The 23,684-nt window shown below is 39.7% G+C and overlaps 2 protein-coding genes, 1 non-coding gene and 1 pseudogene across 12 annotated transcripts in view; 3 read left to right on the top strand and 1 right to left on the bottom strand.

Annotated features, from left to right (window-relative positions):
* Positions 1 to 6,477, top strand: part of PIK3C2G (phosphatidylinositol-4-phosphate 3-kinase catalytic subunit type 2 gamma) — a 669,174-nt gene extending 662,697 nt beyond the window's left edge. For all 4 annotated transcript variants that reach the window (XM_061417725.1, XM_061417726.1, XM_061417724.1 and 1 more), the window contains one exon: positions 5,168 to 6,477. In XM_061417725.1, the coding sequence (XP_061273709.1) occupies positions 5,168 to 5,320 (153 nt within the window). In that variant the 3' untranslated portion in view covers positions 5,321 to 6,477. The remainder of the gene's footprint in view (positions 1 to 5,167) is intronic.
* A 5,494-nt stretch (positions 6,478 to 11,971) lies between these two features.
* On the top strand, positions 11,972 to 12,043 carry TRNAC-ACA (transfer RNA cysteine (anticodon ACA)). The gene has a single exon. It is a non-coding gene; the product is annotated as a tRNA-Cys (tRNA).
* Positions 12,044 to 15,889: 3,846 nt separating this feature from the next.
* LOC133248757 (ADP-sugar pyrophosphatase-like) lies at positions 15,890 to 19,548 on the top strand (annotated as a pseudogene).
* Positions 19,549 to 21,241: 1,693 nt separating this feature from the next.
* PLCZ1 (phospholipase C zeta 1) overlaps positions 21,242 to 23,684 on the bottom strand; it is a 48,782-nt gene continuing 46,339 nt past the window's right edge. For all 7 annotated transcript variants that reach the window (XM_061417714.1, XM_061417716.1, XM_061417715.1 and 4 more), the window contains 2 exons: positions 22,546 to 22,695; positions 21,242 to 21,388 (listed from right to left, as the gene is read on the bottom strand). In XM_061417714.1, the coding sequence (XP_061273698.1) occupies positions 21,303 to 21,388; positions 22,546 to 22,695 (236 nt within the window). In that variant the 3' untranslated portion in view covers positions 21,242 to 21,302. The remainder of the gene's footprint in view (positions 21,389 to 22,545; positions 22,696 to 23,684) is intronic.

Below are 23,684 nucleotides of genomic sequence, written 5' to 3'. Positions count from 1 at the left end.
GAAAACCCTTCTCACATACAGAGCCCTGTGGTGGACACGACTGGGCTCAGGACAGGGTGGGGCTGGTGGTCGGAGTACCCCCAGAACTTCCCTCCAAGTCTTTCAGAAGCAGAGTGGGCTGCTAACGCCGCTGCCACTGCTCTTTCTACTCTACTGTCTTTGTTATCTGGTTGAGAACCATCATTTTCCAATACAATATTGTAAAGTAATTAACCTCCAATTAAAATGATAAAAAGTAAAAAAAAGAACCATCATTTTTAATGACTCATTAGAAATAGATTCAATTTTAAAAATTAATTATATTGTTATAGTCCATGTATCTTGCACATTGTATTCCTTTTTTTTTTAATTGAAATATAATTGATTTACAGTGTTGTGCCAATCACTGGGCATATAGACTCACTTATACATATAGAGACATTCTTTTTATATTCTTTCCCATTCTGGTTATGACAGGATATTGAATATAGTTCTCTATGCTATACAGTAAGGCCTTGTGGTTTATCCATCCTGTATCTAGTAACTGACATTATATTCCTTTCTTAGACATTATCCTAGAGGAGATATTAGAAAGGACAGAATAAGAATGTTCTATGTAGTTCACGTGCCTTAAAATATCCAGCATGTGCATGAATATCTAGCATAGAACGCGGTGAATGGTGCACTCAGTAAGCAATGGTTATTGTTGTCTATAGCATCCTCTCATTCCATACTCATAAAGTAATGTTAATTCTTTTTGTAGAGGAAGACCCTGAGGCCCTGAGGTAGATATTTTGATCAGGGTTAGGTAACTAAATTTCAAGCCCAGAAGTGCCTGATTCCAAAGCTCTGACTGACCCCATTAAACTTTCTGTGCTGTCCCTCCCTCGCTCTACCCGCAGAGTCCTGGCTTTCAACTCTCCCTTTCACAGTCACCTCTTCACTCCTTCTCTCACCAGCCCTAAGCACAATTCGGTTTCCATACTATTTTCCTCCCCTTGCAATCCTTCAAACACTCTTTAGAATTATTTACTAGAACTTGGTGTCAAATGACATAGTGAATGCTTGCATATAAGTTAGTAGATACTAAATTACCCTAAACAGTGTTCTACTTGATATAACAGTTTCAAACTTACACATTCAGTGTTTGTCAGAGGGCAGTGAAGACTTGACACATGCCTCAATGGCACCCCACTCCAGTACTCTTGCCTGGAGAATCCCATGGGCAGAGGAGCCCGGTGGGCTGCAGTCCATGGGGTCGCTAGGAGTCGGACACGACTGAGCGACTTCACTTTCACTTTCTGCTTTCATGCATTGGAGAAGGCAATGGCAACTCACTCCTGTGTTCTTGCCTGGAGAATCCCAGGGACAGGGAGCCTGGTCGGCTGCCGTCCATGGGGTCACACAGAGTCGGACACGACTGAAGTGACTTAGCAGCAGCAGCATGGGTAAAAAGTATTACAAAGTGAAATTAAAAGAGCTGTGTATTTTTGGTTCTGTTTATATTAAGGCAGAATACATATTAAATCATTTGGTGAAAAGTCTCAAAGAATATAGTCATCTGCATACATCTCTAGCATTACACACTAATTATTCATTGCAATGAAGAAAAAAGTGCTTATTTTTAAAATGTTACAGATGAAGTAAAGCAATTAGAATATATGTATATATCATCTATGATGTGCAATGATTACATGTTATAAAACAGTCACTTTCAAGAAAAATAGTTTTTACATAATAAAGCATAGGAAAAAAATCCATAGTAATATAAACTTTGGAGTTTAAATGTTTGCATTTTAACCAGGAAGGCAATTAATTCCTAGCATCGAATATTAGAGAAATTCTGCTTGCTAAATAGCTGGAGACTCAACTTTGTCTACCACTGTTATTTCCTGTCAGCTAAGGTAAAATGGGCTTCCCTGGTGCCTCAGCTGGTATAGAATCTGCCTGCAATGAGGGAGACCCAGGTTCGATCCCTAGTTGGGAAGATCCCCTGGAGAAGGGAATGGCCCTCACTCCACTATTCTTGCCTGGAGAATTCCATGGACAGAGGAGCCTGATGGGCTACAGTCCATGGGGTCACAAAGAGTCGGCCATGACTGAGCAACTAACAGTTTCACTTTTCAAGTCAAAAATACCAAGAAATGACTGTTCTTTTTTTTGTGTATTTGATGGATCTTTTTTGGTTATAATTCATTAGTGTTTACTATGTACCAGGTTTTGCACCAAGGCTAATTATATTCATTCTCTCATTTTATTCTTCTTCACAATACTAAAAGGTAAATATTATCACCATATTCAAATAAGAAAGTTCATTCAGATGGCCCCCAACTTGGGCTGGTTCAACCTGAAATTTTTTGAACTTACAGTGGTGCAAAAGCGGTATGCATTCAGTAGAACTTGTACTACAAATTCTGATCTTCTCCCAGCTTATCAGTGCGTGGTAGAATATTCTCTCCTGATGCTGGGCAGTGGCAGTGAGCCACAAGTCTCAGTCAGTCACGCAATCATGAGAGTAAACAACCAATACTCTCACAACCATTTTGTACCCAGCCAGCCATTCTGCTTTTCACTTTCAGTACTGTATCCAATAAATTATATGAGACATACACACATTGTTATAGAAGAGGCTTTGTGTTAGATGATTTTGTCTAACTGTAGGCTGACGTAAGTGTCCTGAATGCATTTAAGGTAGATGAGGCTAAGCTATGATGTTCGACGGGTTAAGTGTGTGTGTGCTCAGTTGCTCAGTTGCTCATTTGTCTCCGACTCTGCAACCTCATGGACAGTAGCCCACTAGGCTCCTCTGTCCATGGAATTTCCCCAGGCAAGAATACTGGAGTGGGTTGCCATGCCCTCCTCCAGGGGATCTTCCCAACCCAGGGATCGAACCTGGGTCTCTTATGTCTCCTGTTTGGGCAGGCAGGTTCTACCACTAGCGCCACCTGTTCAGTTTACCATGGGTTTATAAGCCCATCAGGATGTAACCCCACTGTAAATGTAAACTGATCAGATCAGTTGCTCAGTCGTGTCCGACTCTTTGCGACCCCATGAATCGCAGCACGCCAGGCCTCCCTGTCCATCACCAACTCCCGGACTTCACTCAGACTCACGTCCATCGAGTCAGTGATGCCATCCAGCCATCTCATCCTCTGTCGTCCCCTTCTTCTCTTGCCCCCAATCCCTCCCAGCATCAGAGTCTTTTCTAATGAGTCAACTCTTTGCATGAGGTGGCCAAAGAACTGGAGTTTCAGCTTTAGCATCATTCCTTCCAAAGAAATCCCAGGGCTGATTCCTTCAGAATGGACTGGTTGGATCTCCTTGCAGTCATAGTGACAACAGATTTAAATAAATATGTATCATAGATATGTTTCTTAGAAAGTTACATCTTTAGCACTAATTTATAAGATTCCCAGTGTTCTGAAACCAGATTTTCCAAAAGCCTAATGGTCAGAGCTATTCCATTTTTTTTTTATACACTTTGAAGAGCCCTTTGTCTATTTCCTCTGTAAAATAGAAATTGAGTGTATCTGCCGAATGTGTTGTGGGGAGGAAAATGGAGGATAATTTAGACAGTTCAAAATAACCACCATAGAGAAGAGGAAAAGGAGCTTACTCTGAAGTCCTGGAAAAATAGGTGTTCAGGAGATAAGAGTGATTCAGAGTCCACGTTAGACTTCTCTTTGCCATTAAAGATGAATTACATCAGTAAGACTTTGAAATTTTTAAGGCAGCCCTTAAAATCCTTTACTATCTGGGGGAACTCAAGAACTTAAGTGGAATAACTTGAATAAGCAGTTCTGCCCTGAGAATCCCATGGACAGAGGAGTCTGGCAGGCTACAGTCCATGGGGTCTCAAAGAGTCGGACACAGCTGAGGTGACTTAGTACGCACACACAAGAATTTAAAAGGTAATCTCCTGCCTGGAATGGGAGCAAGATAATAGAAGAGTAGGTAGCCAGGAGCTGTCACAAGAAGTAATATAGACTGCATCAACATCCTGTATTGTATGTCATATCCCTTAATTGAATTATTATTTTTTTGATACATAAATCACTGCTCAGAGCTGCTGGTAGATTCTTTAGTGGAATTTCATTGATATCTTAAGATGGCCAGAAATCACATCCATACACACTGAGCAGGCTTCCTAGAAGATTCAAGGCTTTCCTCTCAATTTGTTTCCTCTGATTCTTCTTTGCATATAAAGCACTTCTTTCTATCTTGTAGCTTCACTATAAAAAGCAAGCACATTTGTAGCATCATATGAGACTCCTCTAAATGTGTTATAAGGAGTTTCCTTGGCAACCACTTTGGGTTTATACACAGCAATCTCCTCCTTTTATGATGTATAACTAACTTCTTGATCCTGCAGTTTTTAAAGTTTCTTTACCACTGCAGGAACACAGTGATAATGCCTGTAACTTACTTCTTGGATATTATAAATCGCAGTTGAATAGCTCTCTCTCCTTAAAAATAGTTCCATGACTAGTAAATGAAAAGAAGAAAGACACAAAACTGTACACACAACATAATCATAGCTCAGAATCTAAAAATTGATTATATATAGAAAACAAAAAGTACAGCAAAATGTTAACTATAATTATCTCCTAATGGTAGAAATATAAAAATGTTCTTTTATATTCATTTCTGTTTCATCCCCATATTTGACTTAATGAGCATATATTTTCATAACTAAATATTAAACAATTTTAAATTAAAGTAACCATAGTATGACTGCTTCACATGGAGAAGGAAATATTGTTGGACTACATTAACACAAGGAAATCATGGAGATTGGTCTGATTTCCTCATTAGCCTTCAACAAAGAAAAATAGTGTTCAAGGCTCCATGCTGCACATAAATTCAAGGACAGTTAAAAGGTGGTAAGTATTTAAATTTCTTCCTAGAGAATGATTTGCAACCTTATTAAATTTGGGATAGACAATTATTAATGGAATCAGAGTAGATTTTAAGCTTCTTAAGAAATACTGTCATTAAACTCCTTCATGTTAGCAGAACCTTTAGCTCTTCAGAATTAAGAGTTAGAAATGAAAGATTCTAACAACATTAACCTGTCCATTCCAAGGTACAAAATATGAGATGCAATTATTTTGTTAAAAGAAATATTTTTTAAAAGATGCATTTAAGCATATCTAATTTATATTTTCAAAATTCTCTCCCCTTTCAGGTAGTATATGATGAAGTCACAGAGCTCCAAGGACATGTCTTAATGCTTATTGTAAAGAGCAAAACCACGTTTGTAGGAGCAATTAACATCCAACTCTGCAGTGTCACACTCAATGAAGAAAAATGGTATCCACTAGGTAACAGTATAATTTGAGCATTGCTTTGAACATACAGATTCATTAACTACTCATATTTTTTTCACTTTTGGGCCTCTCTATCACAAGATCAGGACATTTTTTTAATCAAACGTAGTGTGGTAAATTAAGGACACAGAGAAAAGAAATCAGAATCAATGTTTTTAGTTATTTATTCTCTGTGTATTTCACTGTTTTCTTAGAACCATTTCTCCAACTGATTGTGTAAATTAAATATGTAAAATAATAAAAGGATATTTTAGTGTATCTTTTAAATCAAACATGCGTGCACTTTATAATTATGTGCCTATAGTTAAAAGCAATACTTTTAATGTAGTTTTCAAAAAAAACAAAGCAAATAAATCTTATCACTTCAAGACCTAAGTATATCTGAAACAAGTTTTTAAAATCTGAATTAAGTATATATACCTACACATCCACTTATAATCTTATATGTATTGAAGGCATTAGTAAGCTCTGGCAGAATACTATAGTTATTTTCTAACAGAAAAACCAAGCATAAATGCCTAAAATTCTTAAATCCAATTTTTGGAAGAATTTTTGTAGTTTTTCACCGTCTTCAATACTCATCACCACTGGATATCACCCAATCAGAGGCATTATCACATTTTAAACTGTGGTATACCTTAATTCAAAGATCTCAAACTCTGAAACCCTCCCCTCTGATCAAAACATCTTTTCTGTACAACAAAAAGTTTTCTTACTTCTGAACCTACTTTCATACCCATGGTGACCTTAGTAAACAATCCTGGAGGGACTTCCCTGGTGATTCAGTGGTTAAGAATCTACATTGCAGTGCAGGGGACACAGGTTCGATCCCTGGTCAGGGAACGAATATCTCACACGCCACAGGGCAACTACACCCTAGTGCCTTACTATGGAGCCTGGGAGCCCTAGAGCTGTGCCCCACAACGAGAGGAGCCATCGCAACAAGAAGCCCACGCACCACCACCAGAAAGTACTCCAGCTTACCGCAGATAGAGAAAACCCTTACACAGCAGCAAGACCCAGTGCAGCCGTAAATTAACTTTTTCAAAATCCTGCAGATTTCCACCTGCAAAGTAGGTACAAATCAAGGCACTTTATCATATTTTTTAAGAGAATTAAATTGCTTTAAAAAATTCCTGCCAATTAAATTATTAAAACCCTTGCTTTACTCAGCGTTCTCCTGTGTGTATGTTAAAAAGGCAACTTAAGCTCTTTTTTATACAGTCATTGGCGTAAACATGTAAAAGACTGTACATTTATTCATTGAAAATACATGTGTGCCTAGTGTGGGCTGATATGGTCTTGCTCTGAACACATGATCATGTGAGTCAAATCATCCATAATCCTCTGGGCAGTGACTGGGTGTTTCAGGTCGATTCCCTGTCCTTTTCTAATAGAGTGATTCCATATCCTTCTCTCTGATGAAACCCCAGAACCCTCTACTGTAATCCTCACTCTCAGTTGATGACTGTGTTTCCTACTTCACTTAGAAATTGGAATCAGTCCACGAGCACGTCTACCCACTCAGCACAGTCTACATTCCACCTTTCTACTTATTATCATAGAAAAACCACCCCAGCTCCTACCCAAAACCAATCCCTCAGCTTGTACATTTGACTCCAGGCCCTCTTAGCTCATGCATTGGCAAGTGGTTCTTTACCAATTGTGCCACCTGGGAAGCTTTTGGATTATAGAAAAAGCAAGGGAATTCCAGGAAAACATCTACTTCTGTTTCATTGGCTGTGCGAAAGCCCTTGACTGTGTGGATCACAACAAACTGTATAAAATTCTTAAAGACATGGGAATAACAGACTACCTTATCTGCCTCCTGAGAAACTTGTATGCAGGTCAAGAAGCAACAGTGAGGACCAAACCTGGAACAACACATTGGTTCCAAATTGGGGAGGAATATGTCAAGGCTGTATATTGTCACCCTGCTTATTTAACTTATATGCAGAGTACATCATGTGAAATGCTGGGCTGGATGAATCACAAGCTGGAATCAAGTCTGCAGGGAGAAATATCAATAACCTCAGACATGCAGATGACACCATCTTAATGGCAGAAAGTGAAAAGGAACCAAAGAGCCTCTTGACAAAGGCAGAAGAGGAGAGTGAAAAAGCTGGCCTAAAACTCAACATTCAAAATACAAAGATCATGGCATCTTGTCCCATCACTTCATGGCATAGAGATGGGGAAACAATGAAAACAGTGAAAGGCTTTGTTTACTTGGGCTCCAAAAACACTGTGGACAGTGACTGCAGCCATGAAATTAAAAGGCGCTGGCTCCTTGGAAGAAAAGCTATGAAAAACCTAGACAGTATATTAAAAAGCAAAGACATTACTTTGCCAACAAAAATCCATCTAATCAAAGCTATGGTTTTTCCAGTAGTCATGTATGGATGTGAGAGTTAGACTATAAAGAAGGCTGAGCACCAAAGAACTGATTTTTGTTTTTTTTAAAACATCAAGGTCTCTTTATTTATAACAGGTAAAAACTGCAGTAAGGTCATCTAATATACAATAAAAAAAAAAAAAAAACAAGTGTAATTACATCCTTAACAAAAGGACAGCCAGCATGTTTTCTTCCATAGCACAGAATTACTGGTTTGTCTCCTGGTTGGTCCTCATCATCTGGTACATTTTCCCCCCAGGAATTTCCTTTTCAAAGGAAGACGGTCTTCAGGGCAAAAAATGTTTGTCAGACTCTAGTCCCAGTAGTATATATTTTATTCACTTATAGATCCATAACCACCCCACCCCACGCTATCTTGCTCCAGCCTTCCTTGAATTCCTATTGACATCAGTCATTTATTACAACTCTCCCCCAACATTTATTATAACCCCCCAAGTTGTATTTACAGTTAAGAAGAATCTGTAAATACCACAAAACGACTCAGCTGTTAGTGCACAGAAGTCAAATGATCCTCTGAAACACTGAAGTACATTTCTCAAGCTTTTGGTAAACAATTATATGTTCATTTAAAACACAGACAACATTCCTTAGACAAACATAACTCCTGAAGCTCATCTGGCAAGACAAATTGCTTTGTATTTCTTAGCACAATAAAATGTATCTTTGGAAACTGAGAAGAACCAAAATTATTTAAAACAATAACAGAACACCACACATAAAAATCACACAACAGATTGACTGATACATTGAAATTCTGTCAAAATCGATTTTCAGTGAGGCTTTGCATTTCAAATAGGCCAGAAAAAAAAAATGATCCTAAAAGGTGTATTTTATACATGTGACGTTTCATCCTCCAAAGAGCTGTTTTTCTCACTTGAAGTTTCTAAATAACATTTAGAAAAAGAAATATTATAAGAGGGATTATCCAGCTCAGTCGAACTGATGGTTTTGAACTGCGGATTTGGAAAAGACTCTTGAGAGTCCCTTGGACTGCAAGGAGATCCAATCAGTCAGTCCTAAAGGAATCAACTCTGAATATTCATCGGAAGACCGATGCTGAAGCTGAAGCTCCAATACTTTGGCCACCTGATGCAGAGAGTCAACTCGTTGAGAAAGACTCTGATGCTGGGAAAGATATAAGGCAGGAGGAGAAGGGGACGACAGAGCACAAGATGGTTGGATGGCATCACCAACTCAATGGACATGAGTCTGAGCATGCTGGGAGATGATGAAGGACAGGGAAGCCTGGCATGATGCAGTCCATGGGGTCGCAAAGAGTCAGACATGACTGAGGGACTGAACAACAACAACGTCTTACCTACTCAAAAACAGTACTGGAATTCTCCTCTATGCAAAAGCATCATTTCTTTATTCTCTTCTAGACAAGTCTCTTCAACATACATGGTTACATGATGGAACAACTATTCTAAAAAATATCTCAGCACTTCTGTCTTCTTTCCAAATATTCATCTAATTGACTGGCTCTTTTCTGCAGCAGAACTTTTCAAAATGGTTGTCTCTAATCTCTGCCTCCAGATTTTCTCTTCTCATTTTCTCTCAGATCATTCCAAGGAGATGTTTGTCCCAAACACTTCAACAAAACTGCTTTTGTCACGATACCTACTGACCTCCACAAAGCTAAATCCAAAGGTCAGTTTCCAAACTGATTCCTTTGGATTTAGCTATTTAGTTTCCTTGGGATTTAGCTATTTAGCCCTTATCCAAACTTACCTATCAGTAGCATTGAAATACACAGTCAATAACCTTCTTTCTCAAAGCTCTTCCTTTGGCTTCCAGAATACAACACCCCCTTGTGCTTTCCTTCTATAACACTGGTCCCTCCTTCTCAGTCTTCCGTGCAGGAGCATCTCCACAGTCTCCAATGTTGAAGTGTCTAGGGCCCAGTCCTTGGTCCTCTTCTCCATCAACTTCCACTCCCTACTGGTCTCATCCCATTTTGATGGCTTTAAATATCATATGCTACATACGTGCTAAGTTGCTTCAGTCATGTCTGACTCTGTGACCCATGAACTGTAGCCCACCAGCCTCCTCTGTCCATAGGATTCTCCAGGCAAGAATACTGGAGTGGGTTGCCACATCCTCCTCCAGGGTCTTTCCAACCCAGAATCTTTCCAACCCAGGAATTGAACACTTATCTCTTATGTATTCCCCAGTTTTACAACTCCAGCCCAAAGAATGGCCAGGATGATGGAGTAGGAAGACTCTGAATTCGCCTCCTTCCATAAGCACATCAAAATAACAACCAATTACAAAGCAACTCAGCTATTTCTAAAGACAGCCACTCAATGGACATGAATTTGCACAAACTCTGGGCAATAGTGGAGGACAGAGGAGCCTCAGAGTGCTGCAGTCCATGTCGGATACAACTTAGCTACTGAACAACAACAGAGCAACTATAAATAAGAATAATCTGAAGACTAGTAGAAAATTTCTACAATTGGAGATAAGAAGAAGGAATCACAAGATGAATAGGAGGAATGGACACACAAAGTATAGTCAACTTTTCCCAGATCCAACCACTTACCCCTCTCCATCTGTTTCCTCTCCTGTTCAAGGCAATCCTATCAACTTTGGCCCAAATTACTACAATTGCCTTCTTCTAAATAGTCTTAGTTTCTGTGTTTACCCCGCCTGCCCTTACAGTTGGGAGAAGGCAATGGCACCCCACTCCAGTACTCTTGCCTGGAAAATCCTATGGATGGAGGAGCCCGGTAGGCTGCAGTCCATGGGGTCGCTAAGAGTCGGACCTGACTGAGTGACTTCACTTTCACTTTTCACTTTCATGCATTGGAGAAGGAAATGGCAACCCATTCCAGTGTTCTTGCCTGGAGAATCCCAGGGATGGGGGAGCCTGGTGGGTCGGACACGACTGAAGTGACTTAGCAGCAGCAGCCCTTATAGTAATAGTAATAGTTTCAGTCGCTCAGTCATGTCAGACTCTTTGTGACCCCAAGGACTGTATCCTGCCAGGATCCTCTGTCCTTGGGATTCTCCAGGCAAGAATACTGGTGTGGGTTGCCATTTCCTTATCCAGAAGATCTTCCCAACCCAAGAATCAAACTCAGGTCTCCTGTGTTGCAAGAAGATTCTCTACTGTTTGAGCTACAGAGAAGTCCTTACAGTGTATTCTCAACTCAGCAATTGGAGTCATCCTATTGTTCTTCTGGCTCAAAACCTTGCAGAGCCTTCTAATCTCAGAGTAAAAGCACAAACCTTCAAAATAGCCTAAAAGCCCAATGTGATCTGGCCTCCCATTGGTCATCTCTCTGATTTTAACTCCCATTACATCCTCCTATGCTCAACACACTCAAGAAACACTGGCCTCCTTTCCATTCCCTGAGTGTTCTAGGCATATGCTTCTTCCCTGGAATCTTTCACGCAGCTCCTTTCCTCCAAAATGTGTTTTTGTCCCATGTATCCACCTACCTGTTCTCTCACCTCTTTCAAGTTTTGGTCATATGTTTCCATCTCGACCTGTCTGTGTCATACTGAAACCTGCTCTGTCCTCAAATACACACCAGATCCTTCCCACTTGGCTCTACTTTTTTTTCTTATATCCTTATAACCTTTGAACATTCTATACAATTTACTTATTTATTTTTTTTATTATTCATGTTTTGTATCCTTTCACTAAAACACAAGACTCTCAAGAAGTGTTGTCACTGACAGTACAGCTATAGACCCAGGCAAGAAGAATCCTTGCTCAGGTGCCCTCACCATATACCTATGGTGAGGTCTATGACTCACCTATACCCACAAGCCTCATTCTAGACCAAATTCTAGGTACACATGACTCCAGAATTCCCTGCCCAAACAGCCTCTGCAGGCCTTCTAAGGATCCATTCGCCTGAAGTCAGACACCACATCAGGGCGAGGAATGCCTAGGCTCCAGTGGTGGCCAAGGGCAAGCTGCTTACAGTGTATATGGATGCAGCTTAAATGTACCAGCTGGAGTGTCCACAAATGTGCATGAGGCCGCTGACAGTACAGGAGGGAGCCCGTAGGCGAAACAGGACATACAGAAGGAGAGCCAGTTCTAGGAGAGGACCCAGTCCTTTTCAGGTCACCATAATCCAACACAGATCTCTAAGACATCCAAGAATTCTCCATTAAAAGCTGTCTTTTCAGGTGTTTATAGAGGAGAACAAGACATGTTGCACTTAATGACTTCTTGGCTTTATTTATAACTTTTATATTTAGACAGATGTTATGTAAGTTTTGGACTTCCCTGGTGGCTCAGACGGTAAAGCATCTGTCTACAATGCAGAAGACCCAGGTTCGAGCCCTGGTTTGGGAAGACCCCCTGGAGAAGGAAATGGCAATCCACTCCAGTACTATTGCCTGGAAAATCCCATGGACAGAGGAGCCTGGTACGCTACAGTCTATGGGGTCACAAAGAGTCAGACACGACTGAGCAACTTCACTTTCACTTTCACTACGTAAGTTTTATGGACTGAATTATGTCCCCTCAAAATTGATAAGTCCTAACGACCAGAAGGGCTTCCCAGGTAGCTCAGTGATATAGAACCTGCCTGCCAATGCAGGAAATGTGGGTTCGATCCCTGGTTTGGAAAGATCTCTTGGAGAAGGAAATGGCAACCACTCCAGTATTCTTGCCTGGGAAATTCCATGGACAGAGGACCCTGTAGGGTTACAGTCCATGGGGTCACGGAAGAGTTGGACACAACTGAGCACAACAAAGCACAGTAACCACCAGTAACCTCAAAATGCAACTTTATTTGGAAATGGGGTCACTGCAGATGTAACTAGCTAAGAAGAGGTCATCCTAGAGTAGAGTGGGCCTGTAATCCAATAAGACCAGCGTCCTTATAAAAGGAGGAAATCTGGACATTGACCTGCAACCAGAGAGAACGCCATATGAAAACATGAAGTAGAGGTTAAAGTGATGCATGTATAAGCCAAGGAATACCCACAAACTACCTGAGCTAGGAGAGATGTGTGGAACAGATTGTCAGAAGGAACCAACACTGCCAGCCCCTTAATTTCAGGCTTGTATCTCCCAGAAGTGTGAGACAAAAACATTTCTGTTGTTTAAGTCACCAAGTTGGTGTAATTTTTTATGGCAGCTCTAACAAATGAATCTAACATTGAGTCTTCATTTGTTTTGCTGTTCTAGCCCCTACAAAAACCTGGCATGTAGTAGATGCTTAGTAAGTCTTTATAAATTAAATGCCTGAATAATGACTGAATGACACACCAGTGAACGAGAAAAACAAGACACCAGTGAACGAGAAAAACAAGGTTCCTAGTCCTAACTCTCATTCATATCATGTTTTACAGCTCTTTTAGCCTTTTTATATCTGTATTTTATTTGCCTTTTACAAGAAGTCTAATGAGATGGGGAAGTGAAAGCCGCTCAGTCGTGTCCAACTCTTTGTGATCTCATGGGCTATACAGTCCATGGAATTCTCTGGGCCAGAATACTGCAGTGGGTAGCCTTTTCTTTCTCTAGGGCATCTTTCCAACCAGGGATCACACCCAGGTCTCACACATTGCAGGAGGATTCTTTACCAGCTGATCCAAAAGGGAAGCCCAAGAATACTGTCGTGGGTAGCCTATCCCTTCTCCAGTGAATTTTCCTGACCCAGGAATTGAACTGGGGTCTCCTGCATTGCAGGTGGATTCTTTACCAACTGAGCTATCAGGGAAACCCAATGAGATGGGGAAGGGAGAGATTATTATAGTTTTAGAAACTAATAATATTCAAATGTCTCATAGTGTAAATTCATTTCCAGTCAAATGAATTCTTGAATGTAATGTTTACATACACACTGGGGGAGGGGCGGATTTTTAAGTTACCTGGATGTGAGGGACTGGAAGCACTGGACGACTGCCCATCCCATGAACCCCAACCCCTGCATTCTCATCTTCAAAATCCCTGAGAAACTTCCACAGAAAACTAAGACATCTCAAAACGAGCGGGCTAAAAGAAACTGAGGGTCACAGATATGACATGGCTACTGATATCAAACAATTAAGCGGTTATGGTAACAGACTCATTTCTAGCAAACACAGCTCAAGGTCAGGACTTGATTCCCAAAAAGAAATGGATTATTGAAGAGCTACCATGACTGACATATTATCTAGGCCCAAAGTGAAGATTTAATACATGAGAGAAATTCTAGTGACTAAACTGCCCAGCAACCTTAACCCTCATATTGTTAACACAAATGTCACAAATTAAGATATACTTTATTTCTTAGCACAGGATCCAGAATGTTCTCAATACAATTTAGATAAACATATTAAACCTAACACTTTTTCTTCAAAAAAATATTGGAGGGCTTCCCTGTTGGCTCAATGATGGAGAATCCACCAGCCAATGCAGGAGACATGGTTTGATCCTTGCTCTGGAAAGATCCCACATGCTGCAGATCAACTAAGCCCATGTACCACAACTGCTGAGCCTGTGCTTTAGAGCCCAGGAGCCACAACTACTAAAACTCGCATGCTGAAACCACTGAAACCCATGAGCCCTAGAGCCTGTGCTTGGCAACAAGAGAAGCCACTGCAATGAGAAGCCCATGCCCTATAATGAAGTGTAGCCCCTGCTCGCCGAAACTAGAGAAAAGCCAACACAAGAATGAAGACCCAACACAGCCAAAATTAAATTAAAAAAAAAATTTTTTTTAATGTTGGAGTGAACACAGCATCAACACAAGTTTCAGTAGACCAAGAGACACTGCTTGGACTTTAGGCTTTGGTAAGCACGGGCTATGTGGATTTATTAACCTTGGTAGTTTGTAATGGCTTAGATTGCACCAAATGACTGGTTTTTATCATTAAAGGGATGTAGCATTAAACCTTTAGGCATTAATGAGTACAGACCATGTAAGATTTAGTCTTTAGAACAAAACAGACTATAAGAGAAAGATAACCCTTTTAAAATTTTCTTAAGCTTTTTAAGCATTAGGTGATAAAAGAACATCGGCTGCTTTCTTTAATGGATTTCTCAGCCATATCTCAAAATAACTAGGCCAGAAATTTGAACATTAGCTGAATTTAAAGTGTGCTACAAGCTCTAGTAAAGTTAGAGCTTAAAATTCTTAGCTCCAGAGACAGATATGTTTCCTACTGTATCAACTTCCCCAAACTGTGTTCTTGTGTGTGTGTGTGTGTGTGTGTGTGTGTGCGTGTGTGTATTATTTTGAAGTGACTTTAGGATAACAGCTGTGGAAGAGAAGGGGCCAAACCTGAATTTGTGTGTCATGTCCACAGTCTTCAGTCAAAGAAATAACACTAGTCTCAAGGAGGTACTGCATTTGATAATTAAAGAAACTCTAATTATTAGAGTTCAGATATTTCAACCATGCCTCCAATTGCCAGAAGGGAAGTGGATTTTATTAATATTTAAATCAACAAAAATGGGTATTCTTTTCATAAAGAGAATATGCCCTCTTCCTAGGCTGAGGTCAAAAAATAACTGACTGAGATTATTAAATGCCCCAAAACTGAAAAAGCAATTTAAAAGTCTGTGCCCGTTAGCCTCTGGCTCTGAAATTCTGATTTACCCCAGGAATCAAGAAGGAACTGGAATTTCTTACCATCAGAACAAAGGTAGTAGAAAAAGGAAAATAAAATAGAAGGCATCAAACAGAGTAGTAATGAGAATGATATTTCCTTGAAAGAAATACTGGGGTCTTAAAAACATAAACTGGGAAGATATGAAGGGGAAATGAGATGCTAAGAGCCAGGAGAGAGAACTACAAAGTGAAAAAGGTGACAGATTCAAATCCAGTTTCTCTTGAAAAAGTAATCGAAAACGGCAATATATTTCAATTGTTACTGGTTCAAAAAAAAAGTCAACCAGATAAAAAGAGGAAAGGCCTTGGAGAGCAGCTATCATGACATCCTAGAGAGAGTTAAAATTAGAAAAACTTTAAAAAGATTTCTCATAAAGCAGCAGCATTTTGTAAGAACAACTGGGAAACCATCTCTCAAAAACTGAGACAGAGTAATTAAGTGATAAGCAAATCTGGTCATATTTGAGAGGGAAACCCAGGAAGACAGGTATAAAGGATTCCAAGAATTATTATGTGACTTTCAAAAGAAAATAATTATTGGCAAGAGGGCCTAGGGGAACCTATTTGGAAAATCTCTAGAACTGGTACTGTAAGGGAAAATGAAGCAAACAGGACTTACTGAAGGGAAATCAGACAGGATGGTTACAGGTCAAGACTTGCTCTGGAGCAGATATTGGTCTGAAAGGAACAGTTTAGGTGAGACTAACCACTTCCTGGGTGGCTCAGTGGTAAAGAATCACCTGCCAGTGCAGGAGATGAGGGTTTGATCCCTGGGTCAGGAAGATCCCCTGGAGAAGGAAATGGCAACCCACTCCAGTATCCTTGCCTGTAGAATTCCATGGACAGAGGAGCCTGGCGGGCTATAATCTATGGAGTCACAGAAGAGTCAGACATGACTTGCAACTAAATAATAACAACACAACCTACTCCAGAGGATCAAGATAGTCAAGACTCATGTGAACAAGGGATGTGGAACAAACATGAAATTCACTGACTTCATCTCCCTCTAGACAGAACTTTGAGAGTAGAAAGAAAAACAAACGCCTAGGCCAGAGCGAAGGGATAGGAAAAGTAAACATGACACTCAGGTCCAGGAAACACTGTTATCCTTATATGAACTACAGAAATAGACAGACCAAAGGATGGAGTAACAAAAAAAAAGGTATAAATCCAGCTCAAACTATCTGAAAATAATATTAAAACAATAAGAGGGGGGAAATACCAAAAGTTTTCCTCATGTCATCAGAAAAAGAACTTTAGGGACAGTGGTTAAGACTTCGCCATCCAATGCAGGGGGTGTGGATTTGATCCCTGGTTGGGGAGGTAAGGTCCCACGTGCCTCTAGGTCAAAAAACCAGAAACACAAAACAACTAGCCCCAACATGCTGCAACTAAGACCTGGCACAGTCAAATAAATAAATAATTTTTTAAAGGTTAAATTGTATACAAATGGAATGGAAAGTAGACAGAGAGCATGGGTTCCTGCGAATGTGTAGGTTTGTAAGGAATTTAACATCAGCTCCCACCACCATCCCCACCACTACCATGTGCTAAGGTGATGCGTAAGAATGCAAGACTCAAAGAAGACCAACCTCTCATAAGCTCAAATTCCACTTTAATCTACCTCTTTGATGTTTAAGTGGAAATTTCTAGTGGCTGGTAAAAATAACTTACCTCCAAATACTACAGGGGACTCAAACTTTATGGCCTAAGAATCCAGAATGCATCACAAGAAAGCTTTGTTGGTACAAATATTTCCAGAGGGTTGTTACCTTGAAACAAATGTAATTCAGCAAATGTTTAGAGACTAGCAAAAAAACAAGGAATTTCAATAACTCCTGAAAATAGAATCTAATTCATTTAGTCTCTCAATAAAATGTTTATTGGTCAAGCCCAGAAGGGCTTCACTAAAAGTAAGCAATTCCATTTTCCCGATCCTAATCCACAGCATGAGGTTCCTGCCTTTGTGGCTCCCAAATAACCCCTGAAATTTGCATAAATTTTTCAAGTGGAATCTGGGATTCTCATGTCTGCATCTCAGGACACCATATACTCCTCCCTAACCAAAATTTACATAAAGACCTCCTTTTTACAGCTCTAGGCAGTTCTTCCACACTTCTTTCAAAAATAGGGCAACTTAAGAGCAACCACCATCAGTGGCCTCCAGTGGCCACCATCTCCCAAACAAAAGTCAAGGTAAGTCTAGACTGTGATCTGCATGTTTTCTATTTGAAGTTCTAAACAACCAGAAGCAAGGGGGGGAAAAATAAAGGTCAAAATTAATGACATAACAAAACTTTCCTGTCATTGATCACTAAAAGGTCATGAGAGTAACAAAAGGAAGAGTCCAGATTTGTGTTAATGACCTCCAGCCAAAGACCACCAGAAACACACACAGTGGGTTGACTCCTCATCTCAATGAGGGAGATACACAAATGAAGAGCCATGGAGTGTCTCAGCAAAGGACGTACTGTTGGATTCAGGCTTGTGTTAGATGATTTGAGAGAAGGTCCAAGGAAGCAGGTGAAGAATCCAAGAGTCATTCATGTTTCCCCAGGAGTGTTTGGCACTTTGGTGTTTGGACAATATTCATGCTTCTGTCAGGTGCCCCACCAGGGTTGCAGACTTACAGACTGGTTCCGTTTTTCTCCTTATCCATCGTGGTCACACAGTGGCCCTGTTGGGTATTGATGTGAAATTGTTCACGTCTGGCAAAAGAACACCGTAGCCTGACTGTGAGTGTCAGGCTAGCTCCCAGCAACACCAAGGCCTCCCTGACAGTGCAAAGTCACTTCCTAGCTGTCACTTTCCTCAGTTGCATGGAGACATAAAGCAAGGAATGTAACCTAATCTAGGAGGTCATGGATGGCCACCCTGAGGAAATGACATTTAAACTAGAGTTTAAAAGCTAAAAGATCTTCCATTAGCACAGCCTAGAGGTTCATTTTAGCTGTTTCTTCTGTTTCCTCTCCCTCACCAACAGAATTATTTTTCTACAAGTGAATTAGGCTTAGAAATAAGTCAAAGCTGGCTTTTCACACCATTCCCAATCTTCTCTAATGTGAGACCATCCCTGGCAGTGGAGTTTCTATGGGTAGTATCTGGTAAAAAGCTCTTGTGAGAAAATAGTAGTAGTAATAATAATGGTACCAGTTTAATTTAAAGGATGACGTAAATGATAAATAATGCACATAAAATGAAAACAAACATGCCTAAAGACATTCCAAGATTACTGGAAGGGAAATAATAATCTAATGTTTCCTTTCAAAATTGCATTTCTAAAGTAATGTGGGATATTAAAGAAAGATTTTGTCTTCAATGAGTGAGCTGAGTTTGAGTGGTACCTGAAGGAAAGTGAGAAAAGGAAAGATCCTTTTTTCTTCCTTATTTTAAATCTTTTTGGTGTAAATGAGAAATAAGTTCTTTCTGCTTCAAGAATTAAGGAACTCTTACAATATTCACCGATAAAAGCCTTTAAACTTTCATGGAATTCCAAATCTTCAAAAGGCTTTAGGAGTTTAGAGAAGGTGAAAGCCTTGCATTAATGGGCGGAACAGGCCACTTGCTATTAGGTTGAACAGTAAATGATTTAAATAAGATCCTTCTGGAATGGATCATGCTTGAAAAAACAACTTACAGGGATCCTACTGGTCACACAAGAAGTTGTGAAACAGCAAAGCAAAGAGGATAGTCGGGTGATGGGGGTGGCAGTTACCCCAGAGCCTCAAAGAACCCTTTGCTAGGAACGCATCATTCTACTGAAGCAGTTCCAACCACCAATGGGAGGCTACTACCATGAATTCCCCCCAGTCCGATGGATGACAGCGAAAGCCCAGAAGCAGCTGCTCTTCGGGAGCTCGAGGAAGAAAACCAGCTTTTATAAGGGTAATGCTGCATGTTCTTCAGCCATATGTATGGATCTGGGTTTGTCAAATTAGTTGCACCCCACACATCTCTACCATAACTCTCAGTGCAGATGATAATGAAAATGTAAGGCCTAAGCCACAGTCAGGAGATGGAGAATTTGTGGAAGTAATTTCCTTACTAAAGAATGACCTGCTGAAGAGACGGGGTGCTCTGGTAGCTGAAGGGTATCTGAGAGTAAATGCCAGAGTCTATTTCTGTGCTCAGGTCACTAAAACATGCACACATGAGGCCTTTTGAAGGGCTCTTCCTGAAGCTGGAATGCCAAAGGACAGTAGCCACGTTTCTGCACACAGAACCACCAGGCCTCCTTCACTAAGACTTTGTATCCGGCTTAGTTTTCAGGGAGATTTGAAATTGGTTTTTTCATAAAATAAAAGCATTATAAACAAATATAAAATCCTTTTGTAATCTGGCAAAAGAGAAGCATTCCTGTGAGAATTGGCTGTTCATTTCCCCCCTGGGAAGACTGTGCTTATGTGCTCATTATGCCCAACTCCTGTGTGAGTCCATAGGCCATAGCCTGCCAGGCTCCTCAGTCTATGAGTTTTTACCAGTGCTTTCCTACTCTAAAGGATCTTCCCAACCCAAGGATCAAACCCGCATCTCTGGAGTCCTCTGCACTGCAGGCACCATGCCACTGGGGAAGCCCACTGGGAAGACTGTCTCTTGGTCTTAACTCCTGACAGCCCATGAAGGAGGATCTGGATGATTATACACTGAGCAATCTGGGATACCCAACTTCTTATAGGCTGGGTATTTCAATTCCCAGTGGCATGTTTATTTTAAATATTTAGTTCTGAGGCTAAACCATGATAGTAGGAAAACATAGTAGATGACTTTTTAGTGTATTTTTCTGGCTATCAAGTGATAATGCATTAACAATCATAAACAAAGAGTCATTTTTGTTGTTTTAATTATAAAGTCAGATTTAATTTCAAGAAATACTTATAATGGCTCTCTTTGTTGTCAAAAGGGCAACTGGGTGATTTCACCTTACTGCCATGCAACAATATGGTAGAATCAGTATTAGTATGCTTGGTTTTTTGAAAAACCGTTAATACTGAACCATATTCTTCTACATATGACATTTAGTAAAGCAAAAACCCTGCTGATGGTGAGAAGCCCAGTATATGAAATAGCACAGCAATTTTCAAATCTGACCAAGAGACTAACTTCAATGTACACTTAGTGCAGATTCAGAAGGGAAGTGAAAGTCACTCAGCTGCATCTGACTCTTTGAGACCCCATGGACTATATGGTCCACGGAATTCTCCAGGCCAGAATACTGGAGTGGGTAGCCTTTCCCTTCTCCGGGGGATCTTCCCAACCCAGGGATCATACCCAGGTCTCCCACATTGCAGGCAGATTCTTTACCAGCTGAGCCACCAGGGAAGCAGATTCAGACACAGTGCAAATTCATTCCGAGATCTGAGCATGTAAGCCACTGTAGTAGATCACTTTTAGAGATAAAGAGTCTGGAAGGCAGTTTGAACGCAAATCAAAATCATATGCACTCATAAAAATGTCTATGTAATTACAGGGTACCCAATCCAGTGCACAGCATTTAAGAACTAGTCTGACAGTGTAAGGGCTAATTACTCTCCGGGATGTAAAAGGGCACTAAGCACCTGGAATCCAATTCCTTCCCACTACAATATGCACTAGTGGGTGTCTAGAAGTTAAAACACTCTTAGATTTCACATTTCTTTTATACCTCCAAATATTTGCCAACATATCTTATTCACTCAGACATATTTTAGAAACTTGTAAATTCTACTAATTAAACATGATACAAGCAAGTTGAAAGAGCAGCCTCAGAAACAGGCGGGGAAGAGAAATTGGCTGACAAGGATGTCACGCTGAGTCGGGACCCACTGAAGCTTTTGTTTTGTTTCCATTGCTCTAGTTTGCATATTTAAAAGTGATTTTGCTCAGTACTTCAAAATAATTATTTTTCTTTACATTAAAAAATAATAAAATAATAATAAATAAATAAATTTAAAAAGAGAAAAAATATCTAGACATTCATTCTAGACTGTTTTATTGCAATATGTAAGCTAATGATATGTCAAGTACCATGAGTGGCTATCTGATGTACCAAACATAAATAAAAAGGGAAGCGGGCTCAAGACTCTCACCCATTTTGGAAAACAGAGGAACACGACGGTAACCTGCAAAAGGAATCACATCTGATTAACACAATAAAAATACATTCATCAGCAGGGGCCCCAATAGGGCTCCTGAGAAATAACATACTTTGTTGTTTGTTGCTCAGTCGTCTGACTCTTTGCAACCCCATGGACTATACAGCATGCCAGACTCCTCTGTCCACCACTATCTCCTGGAGTTTGCTCAAATTCATGTCCATGAGTTGGGCTATAGGGATACCCAAAATATTTTCCACTGCTACAGTGTTAACTGTAAAAATACACTGTATTATACTGAATCTCAAACTTGGGGTAGATATAAATTGACTGTCTCATGTCAAGTCTTGTGCTGTCTGTTGTTGTGCCAGAAATCCATGTCTATTGAGTCGGTGATGCTATCTAACCATCTCATCCTCTGCTTCCCCCTTCTCCTTTTGTCTTCAATCTTTCCTATAAAGTACATATAAAAACTAGGACTACGCAACTATATTCCATCATGTATACTCATTTTCCTCCAAACTAAAATATTTGAAGTTTCTACTCCAACTTCATATTAAGTACCACAACAGCTCATACTTCCCCCCTGCCCTGCCCCGAAAATGATGCATCTCCAAAATTAGCCATCACCCTTCTGCTTTAGAAAGGCTGTTTTCTAGGTACATCTCAGATGGTACTAGAGAAGTAAATATAAGGATAAAATTGGGAGCACACTGTAAATCACCCCAGAGAGGCGACTGCAAGGCAGCTCTGAAAAGAGTCAAGATAAGAGTCTTGGGCTCCCTGTCTCTTCTCAGGTGGAAAAAAAGAGTCACTGCTTCTCCCTTCTGAATGGTTCCCATCCTTCATTCCTTCATGGCAGTCATGCCTACTCTTAACTGAAACAAAAGAGCTATAATCCATGCAGAGAAATTTTCATATAAGTCAAGTTTGTCTAATTAGTCTTCCTGGCATTCCCAGTCCCCAATCCCACCTTATGTATCAGAACATACTTCTATAATTCCACTAGGAAGAACTATATCAATATATATATATATATATATATATATATATATATATATATAAATTTTTTTTCTTTACATATCTGTAATGAAGAGAGCTATTTGGTATATCAAAGAGTCTCTTTGTTAAACTCAAGTTACACATAAATATTAGCACAGTCATCTTACTTTTCAGAATATTACCTCTGTTCATGCATAGAACTGGTAAAGTATATTGTCCAAGAAATTCATTTCCAGCTATTAAACCTTGATTTTCAGCAACAAAACGAATCAATGCTAATTCTGGCACCTGAATAACAAATGTGAATGTTTCATTCCATCTTGGATTAAAAGCTGAAATATAAAGGAAGAGATAGAATAAAAAAAAAAAAATCAAACACTGTTCCTAGGGGAAAATGCTTAATATCTGTTCTCTAAAATTCTTATTTTTAACACTTTAATAGTAATAATGAAAGCTAATGGTTTAGAGGACTTAAATCTTTATGCATCCAATGAGAAAGAAATAGTAATGGCAATAATAATACTTATTAGGTGTTTACAAGTGCTGGGCAATATTCTAAAAACTTTAAGGAGATAATCTCACTTATCCTCATGCCAGGGTTATCTCTATCAACACTTACAGATGGGAAACTGAGTCACAAAGATGTTTCATAACCTTCAAAAAATAGCCATTTTTGTGTGTGTATGAAATAGCCTTCAAGAAATAGCCATTAAGTAGTGGGGCAGGAAATCAAACAAATGGTGTCTGATTTCACAGCAGAAACGTGTAACTGTTATATAATATGACTGTCGGTGTTCAAGTATTTTATCAACAAAGAACTTGAGACAACAGGAAGTTATATAACATCATTTTTCTAGATCAGGACATATTATGGGAAGAACTACAGACAGTGGTTGGACTGAGAGTTCACTAATGTTTGCTCTAAAGTCAGCTCTTGATCCTTCTTTTGATTAAATGCTTATTTTCAAATCCAAAATTGATGAGTAATCTATGTCCCTAGCGAAACAGATCATCCCAAATACTCTCCTGCCAAACAAGAAATCCAAATTGCATTACAATGTGACCCAAATCAGATAAAAATTAAGCATAATTGAATGGAACCAAGAAATTCTCATCCAGATCAAATAAATGCTCTTACTTTAATAAAAAAAAGTTCAGGGAAAAATAATGCATTGTTTTTCATGTACAAAGGCAATGCTACACATACTACCTCAAAAGATTTGCCCTTTGTGTCACGTTTCAGCACATATTGAAGCATCTGTGACTTATTATACCTTATCTATGCTTTTTATGGTATATCTTTGGTCACAAGTGCATGTTT

This window comes from Bos javanicus, chromosome 5, assembly GCF_032452875.1.
Source record: "Bos javanicus breed banteng chromosome 5, ARS-OSU_banteng_1.0, whole genome shotgun sequence".
Taxonomy (NCBI): domain Eukaryota; kingdom Metazoa; phylum Chordata; class Mammalia; order Artiodactyla; family Bovidae; genus Bos; species Bos javanicus.
This window is presented reverse-complemented; position numbering and strand designations above follow the sequence as displayed.